This window comes from Dendronephthya gigantea, unplaced genomic scaffold (genome assembly GCF_004324835.1).
Source record: "Dendronephthya gigantea isolate DGI-Jeju-01 unplaced genomic scaffold, DenGig_1.0 000347F, whole genome shotgun sequence".
NCBI lineage: Eukaryota > Metazoa > Cnidaria > Anthozoa > Malacalcyonacea > Nephtheidae > Dendronephthya > Dendronephthya gigantea.
The window spans coordinates 86,725-105,004 of NW_021163357.1; the positions used below are offsets into that span (position 1 = coordinate 86,725).

General features: G+C 36.7%; 1 protein-coding gene and 4 long non-coding RNA genes across 9 annotated transcripts; all 5 read left to right on the forward strand.

The window, feature by feature from the left end:
- Positions 1–373: 373 nt before the first annotated feature.
- Positions 374–2,821, forward strand: LOC114542409. The gene is made up of 4 exons (XR_003689616.1): positions 374–413; positions 1,284–1,640; positions 1,892–1,954; positions 2,782–2,821. It is a non-coding gene; the product is annotated as an uncharacterized LOC114542409 (long non-coding RNA).
- A 10-nt stretch (positions 2,822–2,831) lies between these two features.
- LOC114542410 lies at positions 2,832–3,322 on the forward strand. Its single transcript, XR_003689617.1, has 3 exons — positions 2,832–2,873; positions 2,953–3,039; positions 3,281–3,322. It is a non-coding gene; the product is annotated as an uncharacterized LOC114542410 (long non-coding RNA).
- A 4,832-nt stretch (positions 3,323–8,154) lies between these two features.
- On the forward strand, positions 8,155–8,593 carry LOC114542400. The gene is made up of 3 exons (XR_003689604.1): positions 8,155–8,194; positions 8,395–8,470; positions 8,553–8,593. It is a non-coding gene; the product is annotated as an uncharacterized LOC114542400 (long non-coding RNA).
- Positions 8,594–8,702: 109 nt separating this feature from the next.
- On the forward strand, positions 8,703–9,207 carry LOC114542405. The gene is made up of 3 exons (XR_003689611.1): positions 8,703–8,734; positions 8,815–8,862; positions 9,090–9,207. It is a non-coding gene; the product is annotated as an uncharacterized LOC114542405 (long non-coding RNA).
- An 8-nt stretch (positions 9,208–9,215) lies between these two features.
- LOC114542406 (calcium/calmodulin-dependent protein kinase type II delta chain-like) lies at positions 9,216–17,594 on the forward strand. Of its 5 annotated transcripts, none has more exons than XR_003689614.1 (4): positions 9,216–9,287; positions 9,371–9,541; positions 9,887–9,967; positions 17,560–17,594. XR_003689614.1 is itself a non-coding variant. In XM_028561969.1 (3 exons), exons 1-3 carry the CDS (start codon positions 9,276–9,278, stop codon positions 9,962–9,964), a joined length of 261 nt encoding a protein of 86 aa, XP_028417770.1. In that variant the 5' UTR covers positions 9,216–9,275; the 3' UTR covers positions 9,965–10,104. The 5 variants fall into 5 exon arrangements, 2 of the variants coding, with proteins under 2 accessions (XP_028417770.1, XP_028417771.1); XR_003689612.1 differs by lacking the exon at positions 17,560–17,594 and adding an exon at positions 16,892–17,040; XR_003689613.1 differs by lacking the exon at positions 17,560–17,594 and adding an exon at positions 14,052–14,091.
- The last annotated feature ends 686 nt before the right edge of the window (positions 17,595–18,280 follow it).

The window sequence follows — 18,280 nt, forward strand, 5'->3', positions numbered from 1 at the left end:
ATCCATCCCTTACATTGCTACTAACATGACTGGCAGGGGAAGCAGAAAAGAAAGAGATCTTTGATTTAGACTAGCTTTTTCATTTTACAATCGTTTCAGATTGATGTCGTACCAGGTTCCAAAGACACTGTTTTACACAAGGAAGAAACTGAAGGCAAGCGAAATTACCTTTGCAATATGGAGGAAATATATATTATAATATGACTATATTTACCAATTTTTCTTTCACAGGGAACAGTCAAGGCTTATTAACTCGTGAAGAGTTTCAAAAGGTAGCAATTTTAAGATCACGAATCATCATCGTGCATTAATCTCAATCTGTTTAATTTTAGCCTGTTCCTGGTAAATCCCTTCTGGATGCAAGTCCTTTGAAAACTTTTTTGAGTTAAGACGAGGATAAACTTAATGAATCCGTAAGTCAAGTAATAATAATGATAAATTGGTCTTACGGATTATTAAATACTGAGCATTATAAACCGGTAAACTCAGAAACCGGTAATCTCAATTTTGCACTTCGATTTACGTAATTAATCCTTGTGGTTGAAGGTGAGGACTTGCAACGTTACTTATTTATTACAGGGTGACGATAGCGTGGGGAATTCAGGGGTCGGTAGACTTAGGGAAAGACACTCGTAATATAATAGATTTTACAAAATATCATTAGGTTTTCCTATGAGTTACAATAAAACCTTTACAATTGTTCATTGATGAGCTCAGAATGTTTCGTTATCACGTGGCCTATGCACGACTCTTAATGGTTACTGTTAATCTGTTGTAACCACCTGCTGTACTGGTATGATGATTATCACATTTTGTTTGAGCTTTACATACCCGGGGAAAACACTCAGCCACGTCGAGGTTATTAGCTAATTCCAACAGCTTGTCGTAGTATTCATTGTGGAATAAATCTACAGAGGCACGTAGTTTTGCCATTTCATCCTTTAAAAGATTAATCCGTTTTATTGATTCCGCAATATCGATTTTTTTTCTTCTTTAATTGGACCGTCAATGACAAAGTATGATCAAGAACATGTTGGGTGATAATGAGAGCAGCCATAAATTCAAATTTCTCCACGTTGCAAAATGAGACTGTGCGTCACTAGCTAATCTAGGAAATGGCCCTTCTGCGATCCTCCAAACTGCATAAAATTGAGTGTTTCGTAGATAACTTTGAATGCATCCAAACAACCATCGCGGGATCTTATTCGTTCTACCCATCGTGTCGTGGAAGGCTTTTCGAGCTTGTTACGGGTTAAACCAAACTCTTTCATCTTTTTACTTAGATACTGTGAGCGGATAGGGAAACTGATAAAAAAGCTGGCGATATTTTGTGCCTGACTCAACATATTTTTCACTGGAAGAATTGAACACGCTTTGGCAACAATAAGGTTTAAACGATGACTGGAGTAATGAACATGCAACGCCTTCGGGTTTTTCTCTAATATTCTCCCAGAAATACCTTTTACCTGGCTGGACACAGCACTAGCACCGTCATATCCCTGGCCTCGACAATTTTGAAGGGAAGCCCGACATCTTGAAGTGTACTTTGACTAATGAACGGAATCAAATCCAAAGGCGAAACAGTTTGGTATACAAATGAAAATGTTCTTGAATCATGTAAAACTTCAAATTTATTCAAGGTATGTTAATAATTAATAATGCATAATATATTTTGAAATATTATAAATTTGAACTTAAAATCAGTGTCTACCGTCTACTTTTTTGCGTATTATAAAAGTAGCAAGCAAATTCAAATGACCATAAACCCGGCATTATTTTAGAAATTCGAAATTTTGACAGGATATAATTTTGTAGTTTTGATAGTTTATAAACCCCAACAGCCAAACAATTTTATGATACTTATCCCTATATTGATCATTAAACCCTATAGAATGTATTAAATTATCCAGAAAGTATAAGCTTGGAGTTATCATTAAAAAGTGCCTTGCACCAGGTGAACTATATTTATTCAAATCTATTTACTAATTATTGTATTTTACTAATTTTGTATTTACTAATTATTGTATTTACTAATTATTGTATTTTACTAATTTTGTATATACTCATGTGTATGTTATAGTGATAATAATATAACAATAGAGTTGATGTTCGCGGTCATAAATGTGTTTTTGGCCCGACTTCGAACTCATTTTAGCCCGAGCGTAGCGAGGGTTAAAATGTGTTCCGCGAGGAGGGCCAAAAACACATTTATGCCCGCGAACATCAACTCTATTACTATAATATATAATAAACTATAAACTATTATTACTATAATATATGTTCAACATCGTCAGCCTTCATCCCCTTAGCTCAGTAAGTCATGCGACATTCCATGTCAGTTCCAGTAATTGTTCATCTCAGACCTTGAAAGAAAAAAAAACAAACACTCCAAACACTCCAAACACTCCAAACACTCCAAACACTCCAAACACTCCAAACACTCCAAACACTCCAAACACTCCAAACACTCCAAACACTCCAAACACTCCAAACACTCCAAACACTCCAAACACTCCAAACACTCCAAACACTCCAAACACTCTAAACACTCCAAACACTCCAAACACTCCAAACACTCCATGTCTTCTGACCTGGATTCAAGTTTACTGCTTTTATCATCTTTTTTATTTCACGTTTCCATTTTGAACATGTCCAATTGCAAAAAAGTATCCAGCCGACTTAAAATAGTTTTATTTTTGCAGTTACTTTCCAGAATATACCGTTTGGTTAAGACTTGTGTATTATAGTATATCATAGTTTTAAAACTTCTTTTTCTGTCAGATATTTTCAATAATTAGCTATCGAGACCATCCTCAGTTGTTCGGGCTGGAATACACAAGCGGTCAGCTGAGAAATTACTCGTCTTCCGACAGGTAGTTTAAAAAAGCAGATTTTGTATGAAGCTATATAAAATATTTCTTGTTCTGAATGTTTGTATTTCACTCAATCTAGGGATATATCATTGGCTGGTTAGCTACACGGGGTTAGAGGCAGTGGAAATGGAGATGTTTGTGTAAAAACGACCCCAACGAAGAGACGGTACTGTACGCTTTTTCATAAATGATTGAGCGAAAATTATGGTCAAAATTTTCCTGATGAAAATCTCGCACTGCTATGATTGCCGTAAATACGAACCCTCATTTCATTCTCCTCCTGACGTATGGGATCTCATATAACACACAAACAATTACACTTCTCGTCAGGTATTCCTATTAGTCAGTGCAATACATCACATACAGCAAAAGAAGAATTGTTTTTTTTAAATGATATATTTTTCAAGGTTATCGTTGGGGTCCATTGTATAACGTTGTTGACGAAGAAGTAGAAAGCAGTCATTTAAAATTCCTCGCTGCGTCTCCAGGTGAAATATTTCTCTTTTTATTTCACTTTAAATTTTTGAAATATCTCCAAAAGCTTATATTGTCTTATTACTGGTTCCTTGCAGGAAATTTAACCGAAGATGTGTAGAGATTTAACTGCAATATTTCCTACAGCGGTCTACTTCATGCAGTCACCCAAGACGTAAGTTGACAATTTCTTATTTTGTACTTTTCTGCAGACAAAATCCTGTGTAGAGAATATTATTGCATTTTTACTGAGTTTTAATGTTCTGTCAAAATCTGGATTAAGGCTGTTTTCCACTCACGTGTTTTTCATACGCACGTTAGTTTTCTGCTTATTTTAGTATGCATTAGTTGACCTAGATTTACAACAATATTCGTTATAAAGGAAGCGAGAATAATTTAAATTGGCAGATTGAAGCTTATTATAATCATAACCATGTACGCACGGACTCGAGTTTACTTGATAGTCGATAGCGTCGACAGCAAATGACATTGAAACGTTTGTATGGATATTTCGAAGTCCTGACAGTATAATTAATATCCCGTAGGTTATTTCAAGCAAATATTTGACTAGCGACGTCGAACAAGGCCAGTTAACCGTGTCGTGGATCGTAAACTGACCTCAATACAGAAAGTGGGACAAAATAGATAAAATACAAAACATTTTGTTCTTGGCCTCTCAGTTCCCGGCTCGCCGCGTATAAAGAACGTTAAGAGGCCTAGGGACTACGCTGCGGTAACTCTGGTTGCTGAGTTGACTGGGTCCGAATCCATGAAATGGTAGATTTGAATTTTTCTCGCCAGAAGTACGGCTGGAATATTAAGTCTTTTAAACTCCAATATATATTTTAAACGATTTTAAATATTTTGTAAGGACTTTTCCCGGAGAATAAAGAAAGACTTATCATTAATGCCATCACAATGCTCATTGCTCACGAAGGTATTGTATATCTTTGCCAATAAATATATTTAGTGTTCACCCCTAAAATATACATATTCTGACTGCTATTACCTTCACAGGTATTCAATATATACATAAAATAGTTAAAATGTTTCGTCTATTTGCAGGAGACCAAAACAAAATATCAGATAAAGATCTCGAAGCACTGTTTCACGCTTTGAGACATTAGGTTGGATCCAAAGCAGGTTTCACAACGCTCAGTAGGTGAGAAACGTTTATCTTTAACCATAACACACGCTGTTTACTCAACCAGCTCATTTCTCTAGACCGTGTTTCTGTTTTGTTTTTACAGCTTCTATGAGAAGGTTGGTGTGAAAACTGTGAAAGCTTTGAAGAGGAATAATGAAGCCGTGACTCACGCCGCTGTCGACATACTGTGTGCTCTGATGCAGGTAAAGAGAGGGCTTTCCTTTAAGCGGCCAAAATGGTCAGACCGGTCATATTTAAATTTAAGATAGAGTATTTCGTTAAGAATATAGTTGCGAAATTTCCGAGCTAGACAGATGCAAGTAACGATATACTTGAACGCAGAGTTCTTGAAACACTCTAAAATACCAGTAATCTGTCTGTACCGAGATCAACAATAGGACCGGTCTGGCCGTTTTTTCCGTATAAAGGAAAGCGCCAACACTTTAACGATGAATTTCCTGGTAAATGTTGCCAAATCTGTCACTGTCATTAGTGTTACCCCTTTAACTTGCAATCCACATAAACTTAGCCAACTTTGAAATCTGAATGTTAACAGGATCCAATTTTATCGAAACCAATTCTGTTTTTTATATAGCCAACGCACGATAACTATGACATTCGACAAGAACAGGTAAATAAAAGCTCTTTGTTATCCTTTGAAAAATTTCTAAGCAGTTTGTTGGAAATTCTCACGATAAATGTTGTAAGATGTGCGGTGTTGGTTGCCTATAATCTATGCTGAACCCTTGCATTTTATTTTTCCATCCCTCTTGTATGTATATAGCTTTGTTTTGGAAGAGAAATTCCCTTGCAAAACCCAGCAAGTGATTCGTAGCAACTGCCTTTCTAATTTGAACTACCTTTCTAACTAAACACAAGAAATAGATTAACCATGAAAACTTTTCTTCTATATTCGTTCTACTGGGGTTTTAGTTATAAGTGGATTGCTTGATTTCTGACGTTTGCTCTGTGTCCTCCTTACAGGTTTGTTCTAGTTGCTTTGCAATATATTAAAAGAATACGGGGTGAAGTTGGACATTCATGTTAAACTAATAGTAAGGTGTGATTGCTTCCAATATTTTGAATCAACTCATGTAGTCTGTTACAATAAATCGACTATTGCATATTCCTCTTAGTGAGACAACAGATGATGAACAGTTTGGGAAATTACTGGAGAAAGTTGCAGGTATGCTACAAAGAAATTTGAGGAGCTTTTCATTCAACTTGTCTTCTTGGTAGTTTATGGCTCTTTTACTGAGGTTGAGAGTTGATTAAATAGCCTTTCTCTCTTTACCTTTTTGGTGAAGTTTACCACGTCCACTAGCTTGACCCATGCATAGGAGCAACTCATGAAGTCTGTTATTTGTTTTTTCTAGAAATGGGTCATTGCATTTATCGATTGTTCCAGGTAGGTTTACGACAAAACTAAATAATAGTACCAATTTTACCATTTCTTCGCTTATGTATGTTTTACTATTGCCCCGCTAATGGTTCTTACCAATCGTGGTTTTGAATTCGTTCCTCAACAATTTCAGCATCCGTCGACAACAATTGTGAAAGTGCTGGCATGGTTCTGAAGGCGATAATCGAGGTACGTTTTATTCATTCATTCATCCATTGAGAATTTTCTGCCTTTGACGAACGTCATTTATAACGCTCTGCATTTTTTTAGCTGTGATGAATGTACATATTAGTTCAGTTGATATTAAAGAGGTTTTAAAGGGTCTTAATTTTGAGAGGTATTATACACACTTCAAATCAAGCCAGGAACAGATGACGGAAAAATGAGTTAACTATAGATCCTCCGGCAGGAATCGAACCTACGCTTTTGCGATGCCGGTGCAATGCTCTTGTCACTGAAGACGTACAGTTGACTCATTTTCCATCAACTGTTCCCTGCTTGAATTTGAAGTGCGTATAATACCACTCGAAATTAAGACCCTTTAAAACCTCAAGAATATTCCTGCATCGTGTGAAGTGCCTAAAATCATCTGTTAATATTTAGTTAGAACTTCACTTTAGGAAGCTGATGAAGAAACCGCGGCAAAAAACAAGTTCTGGCGCTTGCCGAGAGCGCTCTACCAAAACGCTTACGCATGGCCATGTTTACGCAAAGCACTGATAAACGTTCGCTATTGAACAGGTGCGAATTAGTGTGATAAATTAACAAATTGTTGCAGAGGTATAGCCTCTATTCCATCCGCAGGACCAGAGTTGTATTTTAGCAACATTCTCAGATTCATCTTAAAACTTGTGATTTTATAATCCTCTATATACTAGCTATCTGTAAATAGTTCAATTGAGACTAACAAGCATACTCCATAAGTATTTTTTAATCATTATTGTTGGCATAGCATCATCCAACAGCAATGGCATTACTTGCGAGAATAATGTTCGTATTAAAGTAGTTATAGTTTTTAATGTCTAAAATATACAAGAAAGTTTAAATGCGAGATTTCTTGTTCATAATTTTTGGTTCATAAACAATTATGTAATAAATTTGAATACGATTTTCACAGCCTGCTGGTTTGCTCTATTACCTTGAAAGCCCTGACGAAGTAAGAAATCTTTGAAAACTTTTTTGCGAGGGCCATTATTTACATAAACCCATTGAGGTGATTCTGACTAACCAATCGTATTCATGACTAAGTGGTATCAACTGCTTTGGTAACTAAACTCCATCATTCATCCTTAAACTGTGCCAACTGCCCCACTGAGGAAATAATTAAATGGTAATTCATTCAGAAGTGTAAAACCTTTTTGTAAAGAAACAATTTTGTTAGAAAGTTTTTATCTTTCCTTCAGCCACCAGAGACTGAAGAAGATCGTTTATCAATTCGTGACAATGTAAAGCTTGCAGAAGTACGTTTTAAATCAACAATCGTGTTCCAAAATTTCATAATGCATGCTTGTATGTACGTATAAGCCTGTTATTTCACGTGCTATACTTGTGTCTTAGAGCTCTGGAAAAACGAGGGGAACGTTGAGGAATCAACTTGAAGGATATCTCTCGCATTCGAGGACAAAAATAAGATTCAAATCCAGGAAAGATGTGAGAATTTAAATCCAGTTTTTTATTACAAGTAAGTGTTCGTATTAAGAAAATGGGAAAATGTTTAGTCGTTTGAAAGATGAAAAAGCAATGATATTTAAGCGGATCTTTTTTACAGATTCAGTCAAGATCTGACAGCGTACAACCTGATTTGGAATTACAAGGTGAGTCTCGAAGTTAAGGTTAGTTTCCGTTGAAAATATAGGATATGGAAATGTAATGGAGGATTTCCTGTCGCTATGAGTATAACAAGACAAATTCAATAGTCCTGACCTCTTTCTCTAAACTGTTCTCGTAAAAGAGTATGAAACAATTTCTTATGTTTTCAATGTGACAGACGCGAGAGGAACTTCTGGGGCACTCGAAATCTGATTTGCACGCATTTGCAATGGAAAAAGATCTGAGTGGAAACTACGTTGTCTTTTGGAATCACCTTTAGTTTGAAGTCCTGTATGAATGTTTAGCTGATGAACTGAAACAGGTTAGTGATAAGCCTAACTGCTCTAGCTTTTTAACAGTTCTTCATAAAGCGTCCCCCCCTTATTCCTCGATAGGAATCAAACTCAGTAACGTATCTCTGCTATCAGGTGACTATTATTTGAGAGTCTTGTTGGAACAAAACGACGAGGAGACGCCGATAACAAATGTGTGAGTCCACGACATTTATCTATCAGGGTTTGCAAATATTCAAACTACTTTCCATGTGCTTTTCTGTCTGGCTTCCCCCTATTCTCTATATTGCTGCACAGTTCACGCAATGTTATTTGTCCTGCAGAATGTAGTAGAGAAGTATAGAATCATGGATGAAACCATTCAAGATTCGATCGACTTTTCTATTTTGTTTTCAGGCTCGAGTTGTCTAACGATCTGTATCACTGATTCCTATTGACAACTAAACCAACTATGAAAGCAATGTGCCTTCAGGTGAGGATGTCGTTTAGTGCGAATGTAGCCATGTGTAGCCTTCGAAGAATTAATTAAACAAATTGGAATATTTCATTCACAGGCGATGACTAAAGTTTATGGAAAATATCACGAAGAGATTGGAGCTTTTAATGACACCAAGCTAAGGATCATCTGTTATTGATCCAGTGTTACTGCAGGAGCCTGAACTAAACTAACTTTATTCATACTGTTTCGTATTTTTAGCATTTACATGAAAATGGCATCACTAACAGGGATTGGAAGGTAAGCACGCCCTAATTTTTTTCACTACTGTCTTTATATCCTAAACTTTAACGACCATAATTTAACTTTTTCTTCTCTAGCCAGAAAATGTTTTATTGTGTTCCTCGTATGATGAAACGCTTATAAAGGTTTTTGTCGGTTGTGTATTGAACTTGTGTTTAAATTGCCCTTTAAATTGTCTTTGAAGAAACCATTCGATGTGACCATTGCCAGCAAATCCTGGAAGTCACTATAATCTCAATTCCGATTTTTGTCCGTGATTTCGTTTTACGAAAGCAGAGCGCATTCTGCAAACGTTTTAGGTTCAGTTATTTCTCATTGTTACAGATCTCAATGATAACAATTAATTTTTTAGATCAGAATTCCTATATGGAAACACTCTGTGGTACACCAAGTTACCTCGCTACCAAAATGTTAATCCCGTAGCCTGAAGAACGATCCTACAAGAAATCGTGTGACTGCTGGAGCCTGGGAGTTATACTATGTTTGGTATGCCATATACTTCAGTTTACTCAAATTCACGTAGTGAACACGATTTGTAATGAAGCTGGAGGTAGCTTAACCTCATTTCAAAATTGGAGTACGTCAATGAAAAGTTAACGTTTTAGACTTTTCGGATCTTCTTTATTTTCAAAGCAGGCAAATAACCCATTGGAGAAACAAGTCAAAGAAGGGTCGTATAAATTTCCGAACAACCTATGGAAGAATGTTAGCAGTGAAGCTAAGGATCTTATAACAAAACTGCTTACTGTTGGTCACAGAAAATGCATCACGGTTTCAGAAGCTCTGGAACATCCTTGGATGAAGGTGATGATGAAATTACTAACCGCCTTATAACACCCCGCATCTAAGATTTTTCAAAATCGGCTGACCTTTTTCGTCTGAAGTCCCAGCTTTTTCGAATTGTTAGAATTAGTTTGGTTGAAGTTTAGAACTGATACACCTATCCAGCATAAATAAAGTCAGTTTAGTTCAGGTTTCCTCCTGTAGTAACACTGCATCAATACGGGATGACCCCTACTGGACCTCCATGAAGGACAATTTAGAACTGATAGAACTATACGGTATGAATAAAATTAGTTCAGTTAGGAGAAAAGCTTTTAAAAGTGTTAGATTGATCCACGATTTAACAAGTTTTTTTGTCTTTTGTAGGATAAAGAAATGATAGAAAAAGCAGAAAAAATGATAAAACCGACCGTGGATGGAAGATCAATGTCTCCGCCCTTATAAAAGGTATGTTGAAAACTACGATACTTGTCCCGTTCTTCCGTCCAATGACCCTTATTTTCAACTCGCAATTGCAATGAAACATTACATGTTTGCAAGTTACATCGAAATTTAACCAGCTTTCCGAAACAATCTCAAGGCGCTGTTACACTACGCAACTTTCCTTGCAAATTGCAAAACCATTCTACTCCTGAGGCATCTAAAGTTGTCAAATACGAACATCTATTACGATCTGCTAACGTTTCCTTAGTATTTCGAACACTCTTTACAAATTAACATCCTTCGGAATTATAATTGCATTGCAAGTTGTAAGGAAAATTGCATATTGTATAGTAGCGCCTTCAGTAAAGTTGAAAACTCACCGTGCAATGAAACATTGCATGTCGGCAAGTTAAAAGGCAGAAAATAACTGTCACCGTACATGGTGAAGACTGGCCGACGGTCACGTTCGGCAGACGAGGCTCTGCGAGCAAATAAAATACTCAGTGGCGAAGCCAGCACGACAGTTTAGCAGCATGACTGAAAATGCTTCATGTAAGATCACATCACTAGTTATTCCGATAAATAAAAGAACAGGGGCCGGTTGTTCGAAAGGTGGATAAGTCGCTATCCAACGGATAACTCACTATCCAACGGATAAGTTTTATCCAGCGTGTGATTTGGGTTGCACGAAGCTTGTATAACTTTAACCAGAGGATAAAAATCGCTATCTACCGGATAAATTTATCCAAGGTCCGGAGGTGGTTTAAATCCACTATCCAGTGGATAAATTCAAAGATACAAGGTAACACTGTAAACATTTATATAAAATAGGACAAAAATGCAATATTCCTCTTACTGTGTTTCAACAAACTAATACACATCATGATTGTATTCACTATATATTAAAAATGTTTTCGAAGTGCAATTTGTCGCAGCAGCGTTTCACGTTGCCTACACATTCCGTTCGACCGGCGATTTTTTGGACATCCTCGCATTTATAACAGGTGGTAAATTTACTATACGCTTCTAATCAGTTTATAAACGCGAATATGCAAAGAAAGATTCAACCTATTCCAAGGAAACTTGCTAATATCTAAGTAATTTCATTCACGAACATTAAAATAGTGTTTCTAAATTTGCTATGGGACCGAAAGGCAAAGCGTTGCAAGGTCAAGGAATAAAATTGCAATGTGTTTAATTAATAAAATCACTATGATGTGAAGTGCAAAGTTCGAGCAAATCACTTGTTCAAGTCTTTTCCATTCAGTAACTATACTCGAGAATTCGTAATGATTATGAATTCAATGTTGTAAATGCTTAGCAACAGCTGACGTTGTGGTACGAAATTTCAGAATAATCCTGTTTTCTTCTGGTAAATTTTAACTTATATTGGATAGCTATCCACTTCACTATCCACGCTTCCTGCAACGCGTTTTTATCCAATGGATAACTATCCAGATTTATCCGTTGGATAGGACTTATCCGTTGGATAAGTTATCCATCTTTCGAACAACCGGCCCCAGTTCCATACCTATACTTTTGTACGTGTGAAACTTTTCGCTTGATTTTCTTTAATTGTGAGAATCCGACCGTGCAGCAAACATTGAAATAAAGCGATAACACTAAACTTGATTGTGATAGCCCTGAGTATATACCGCTATAATAGCTTTGTTCCTCATAATGATATGCTGGATTCCTCGTCCAGGTATAACTTCTAAAACACGCCTTATTTTTACTTGTATTCCAATGCACCTACAGTACTGCTCAGAAGTAACCTAATGTGACGAACGCGTTCAGAATGCGTTCCCGAACGCGTTCAGAACGCGTTCTCGAACGCGTTCCGAACGCGTTCCGAACGCGTTCCGAACGCGTTCCCGAACGCGTTCCGAACGCGTTCCAGTGTTTTCACTTAGACGCTTCGTGTGCCTTCGGAAATTCCGAATAAATTATCGAACAGCTAGTCAATATGCTTATGCTACGGTTCGTTAATTCCGGTTTTAGTATGCGGGACAAGCGCTATTTTATTTCGCGTAAAAATAAGCAAGTGTGTGACTTGTGTATCTCATTCGAAAATGATACTAATATGTATGTAGCATCTTGAGAAATTTGGACTTGATGGCCTTAGGATATGCTATGCTTAACCAAAGCCAGTATTTGACAGGGAAAACGCGGTTAAAATTAGCTAGATGACTCTTATCGCCGTCTTTGTTCAAAGAAACTTTCGGTAGTTAATAAACCATTGTTTTTAGTTTTCAGTTAGTATACATTTAAACAGTGTATACAGTAGTCACGGTAATTACCGTATTTCGAATTTTATTCATATTACTGTGCCGTACATGTAAAACAATTGAGGTTTTGATATTGTGAAACGAAGATCTGAATTATAATGATCGACCCGTGCTCTCAGCTAAGCTATTTCAGTTAACAATTGCATGTTTGTTCATACCTGCACTTCATTCCTTGTCGGTGACAACACAGCAGCATTCAAACTGTATCGAAGTCCATTTTTGTATTTTGTGAATGAATTTTTTTTTGTATTTTGTGAATGAATTTTCTTTTAACTCACGGGATGTTAACTCGTCATTTTCTTTCATTTTTTCATCTATAAAATTGCCATGCTCCTCGCTTAGTTTCGGCTTTCGACCACTCCGAGCACCGTCCACGAGGCTACCCGTCTTTCGATATCGCGAGAGAAACAGAGAAATAGCCGACGTTGAGGTTTTAATTCCTTCCTCAAGAAGAATTTCTTGTATTTTTTTGTGTGTATTTCCAGTGGATTTTAAATAAATAACCCTTTTTCTAGCGTACACTGAGAGCTTCGCCATTTATAAAGCATAGATTAAACCACAGTGTGATTAAACTAAATCGGGAATATCCGGGTATTGACGACAAGATCCGGAGTCGATAGCCGATGAATATCGAATGCGTGCTGGAACGCGTTCCGGACGCATTCGAGGACGCGTTCGGAACGCGTTCTGGAACGCGATTGAAACGCGTTCTGGAACGCGTTTGGAACGCGTTCTGGAACGCGTTCGGAACGCGTCCTCGAACGCGTCCGGAACGCGTTCGGGAACGCGTTCGGAACGCGTTTTTGATTAGGTTATTTCTGAGCAGTACTGTAAGTTAGTAAAAAACCTGACAAACCCGCTGGTAGGGTGTAAAGAATTTATTTCTAAATCAAAAACTCGCTCTTACATAAGCCACTTATTGAAAAATTTTCGCTATATATTTCAGTCAGATGGATCTCTCAGTCATTTCTCATTCCTTAATGAACAAATAGTATTTCAGTGAATTGCTAGAACATACCTGAAAAACAGCTATAAACTTCAATTCTCAAAGATATGTTGCATACCATGTCTTTGGATGAATGCGGATGTAAAGCGCGGTTACAGTTGGTGATAGGACATTTTCCACCAGCGAGTCTCTAATGAAATGAATAATTTGTTAAACAATTAATCTTAATCACACATTAAAAGTTATATATGACCGCATGGAAATGATGTGATGCATATAACGTGACAGGGCAATCTGTAGAAGCCTTGCTTATTAATCCAGCTAACCCTGACTAGTCCATTTATTTTGTAATGATCGAATTTTTGCCCGTCGGAACTACAGGACACAGAATAGGTCTTCACTCACTAATTATAATCACGACGACTTTGAGTGAAATCGCTCCGACAAACATCTTTCTTGCCAAATGCATTTGGTCCTGGTTATTTTTCCGTGCAGACCAGGAAGCTGCCTCATTTAAGCGACCATGTCCTGTCGACTTATCCGCATTCCCAACACTTGTTGCTATTATCTGGGATGTTATGTGTCTTCAGTACGTGGGCCAATAATTAGTATCAATTATCTTCTGGCACCAAAACACCATCGAACAAGAATCAACAAAAATGAAATGATAATGCATATAATTTTGCCATACACGGCTCCTCCAGGATTGAAACCAGTCGAGGTACAGCGTTATTTCCATTGATTTTGTGAAATCTTTACTTGGGGCTTAACATCGAATTTTATCACATTCCTATATAGGGGAATTACTGAATAAAAAAATAATGTCCAACAGTCCTAATATGACATAATAATAAACTGAACATATACCATGTAGCCTGCAATATTTACCTTGCTTGGTATGTCAGTCCATCAAATCCATGTATGGCATAGCGATGGATGGAGGTGTAGTCAGTGATAGAGAAGGTAATAATTGTTAGCAACTCCTGGGTTGCCATACTTTATTTGATCTAAAATTGAACACAAGGAACAAGTAATTATTATATTATTGTCCAGGTTGTGAGGCTATCAGCATTGTGATATCCCAGGTTCATGCGTACCGCTACCATGGGACAACATTCCTTAGCCAACAAATAGTATTTCAGTGAATTGCCAGAACATACCTGAAGAACCGCATAAACTTCAATTCTCAAAGATATTTTGCCGTACCAATTCGACTCTATATGCCATAGAATCTACAATTGAGATTACAAAAACATAACTATCACACAATTGAAACTATAATTGTATATGAATCACAAGGGCCTATACAGTATAGTAACAGCATGTATTTTTGACTTCTATAACACAAGAATATACAGAACAAAATGCAGGTTGTTTTCTTTCATATTCACATAATACCCCCACCCCTGACAGTTACATATATATTAGTAAATGCAATTACATAATAGGAAAGGGAGAAAAAAAATCTATTTTTTATAACACCAGTGAAATATTGTGTACGCATAATACTTAGCGCTATGACCCATGCTGTCATGCTTCCATCACCAGATATCATGAAATCATCTTGGTTTTTTAATGTTGAAATTAATCCGTTTAATTTAAAAAGCACAAAAATACCACCAAAATATAGCTCGAAAATTTCTAATCAAGAAATTAATCAATATTGCTGTTAACCTGACACTGCAGTGCAGCTCTAAAAATCATATCAAATTACACAGGATTACAAAATGGAAATATAACTCGCCTTTGGAATTTCGTTATTTTCTTCGTTATTTTTTATCCTGTCGTCTTTTAACCGTTACATATAAACTGTAAAGGCATTAGTTATCTTTTCTGATAGGATTTAAGTCAGGATGGGCAGAAAAACTCGAAAAATATAGATTTTTTTATTTGTTATTGTGTATAGCGGGCGGTGCTCAGCTGCATGCACAAGTGGTTGTCGCGTGAGGTTAGAGGTGTCAAAAACGTAATGTTGCCTACCCCGTGGGGGTAAAATAAGCCCAGAAATCGATTTCTGGGTAAAATTGTCCCTAAAGGTCATAATTGTCATATTTCGCTAATATGGTGATAATTATATGTACATTTTCGGGTTTCCGTTTGTAAACACATTAGTTGGAAATATCACTACAAATCGCCAAAGCAACTGTATTTCGAGTAAAATATATGAAAATATTGATCCCAATGTAAGCTACAAATATTTGGAGGTTTTTAGGCGAGATTTTTGGAAGGCTTTGCGTATTTTTGCTTCTCTAACATTCAATTTAAAAAGTACAAGTTCTGCAATAAATATCTTGGCTTATAGGAAAGCTTTTGAAATGAACTAAAGTTATACAAATAGGTAAATGTTTTTTCTTTAAGATAATACAATTTCTAGTTGAATTGATAAAACACTTCCAGATAAAACCGAAATTATCTGTGTGCGCCGTTTACGACCGGACAGCAATGAGTTTAGTGGTCTCATATTTATTAAAATGGGTGAAGTATTCGCAGAGTAATCACAAGTTTAAATGAGCTTACCACTTTGAAATATCCTCTGATCGGACGTCTAACTGAGAGGATCCCTTAAACATCGAGAATACTTCATTAACAAGTGCCGCATTCTGTCCTGTTTGAGAAGTTACAAAGAACTTCATCTTGGGTATTGGTTACTCTTTGCTCCGTTGGAAGTTCCATTCTGTTGTATGAGGACAACACTTGTAGTTGGTGTGATGAAAGGATGCAGATTGTCCGTTGGATGTTGTGCTTTTGTATTTGAGACGGACCACATTAGATATCAGCGTGAAATTGACACATTCATGGGATTCGAACCCATGAACTCCTAAAAAGGAGTATCCACAAAATGTGTTCTTTGTGTGGCCAGGAAAAAGAGAGAGCTACAGGGCTTCTCCCAAACCGACTGGCAGACAATACGAAACGTAGAGGACAAGACAGTACAACACAACACAACACAAAACACACAACCGACGACACAACATCCAACAACCCACAACCCACTAACTCTGTAGCTGAAACGACAAAAAATATGGTGAGTTGTTCCTAGAAAATTAAGCATCACAATTAGCATGAAGGCAATTGCTGGCTGGGGTTTAACTGACGGCATGGATATGGGGTGGCTTCTTAGGGTTGGATACTGAAACTAAACTACGATCGTCTTTGTCTGAAACACACAAAAAAAAATTATTAGTAGCTCCCTAGAAAACGAAAAGCAAAACACAGTTAGACAAGCAGTGAGCCGTGTTTCCAGATACGGGGACAGAGATTCTTAGCTAACCGCGGGGCCACGGGGTCTACTTCTATTTAAAAAATTAATTATACATACCTTGATCCTACCTAAAGAAAGAACTCACTTACCTGAGAAAAACGGTCGCAGACGGCTCTGTTTTATAGCCTGTAGGCTCTTGCATAATTCAGCAAAATTAAGACAACTTGATTGGTTATTTCTGTACACAGGTCAATTTGTCATTGGTCAATTTTTGTACTCCACGATTGGTTCAATAAAAACCAATCAGATTGGTTAATCTATATTCAAAATTTGATACCGTTTCTTTGATATTTGCAAGGTGATTGCACAACAAATGTTCGATTTCACACGTTTTGGAGCATATTCCAAGCCAATGTATCACAGTATGAGTGTATTTGTTCGATTATTTCTCTCATGAAGTTCACAAGAAATTACAGTTCAATCATTATTAAAAGGCTTTATTCCCCTACCAGCTTTAGAACCCCATCGAACAGGAAAGTCGGAATTTAAAAGGCAAGTAAATCTTTCACACTGTTGTAGCACTTGAATTCTGTGGTACATTTAACTACTGAACCTTTCAGAATATTGTAGAATCGGGCATGGCATGGAATAATAGTAAATATAGCAAACTGACAAATTCGCAAATGTAGTAAATTTCAAGGCTAAATATTGCAAATTCCAGTGGAAATACGGCGTTTTACCGCCATGCATACATAGCTATTCACAGCTACGATATTCACGTGTTGTATATATTCAATATTACACATCAAAGCGGCCTAATTCTTTGGATATTGCCCAAATGCAAACGAAAACCGGTTGCAGTGGTTTAGCTCACATATTCAGGATTATTTTGATATCCTTAGCGTCAAAATCAAGCCTTTAGAAGATTTTTGCCCATTTTTTATATAAACATACCTGATGATATGAATTATCGCATCACCGGCAATAATATTTCACAATAATAAAAATTTCGGGCCAAAAGCCGAAAATCTGACCTAGGTCCGATTCGAGCTTGCCTTAAGCACGTGATTAGCAATGATTATCGCTTAGAACTTATAAATGCTCTTTCTTTGATTTTTTGCACATACTACACCAAGAATTACTCAGAATTAAAACAGAATGATAACATGTCAAATTCTAGACATTTTGAAGACAACAGAGACCAAAAAAGCGAAAAAATATGGAATTTCCAAATATATTTTGCAATGGGTGAGTAATTTCAGATAACAAAGCAAGCTATTATTTAATTCTTATTTTCACGTATAATACAAATGCAGGTTATAACTATATGCTGGTTGGAATATACTATTCAAAGAATCGTTTCAACCGCTATCGTTTACTGGTATTCCGGGGTCTTTAGCCCAAATACTTGCTGAGATATTTAATGTTTTTCTTCTGTGCGACAATATTGTCAGGAGTAATAGCCTAATAGGGACCAGACGGGAATTAGATATTATAGTACTTGTATATAATAATTAAAGGAAAAAAATATTCCCTGTGATATATCTTCATAGGAAAAAGTATCAAAACGGATTATTTTCAACATTGAAAAACCAAGATTATCTGATGATGTCTGGTGATGGCATGCATGACAGCATGGTTCTTAGTGCCAACTACTTCGCAAAGCCACGTGTTATGCCTACACCATATTTTTCTGTACAGTTCCATCATTCATTTTACACTGATGTTATTATAATTTTTTTTTATTCTCCCTTTCCTATTATGTAATTGCAGAACGAATATTCAATATATTAGTGTACCACATAAAAACTCATTATGACAATGGCTATCGGACGTATAGTGCATCGGAAATACGGCTTTCGGTAAGGCAAATTCAATTTTATTTCTCGCGATGTTTCTAT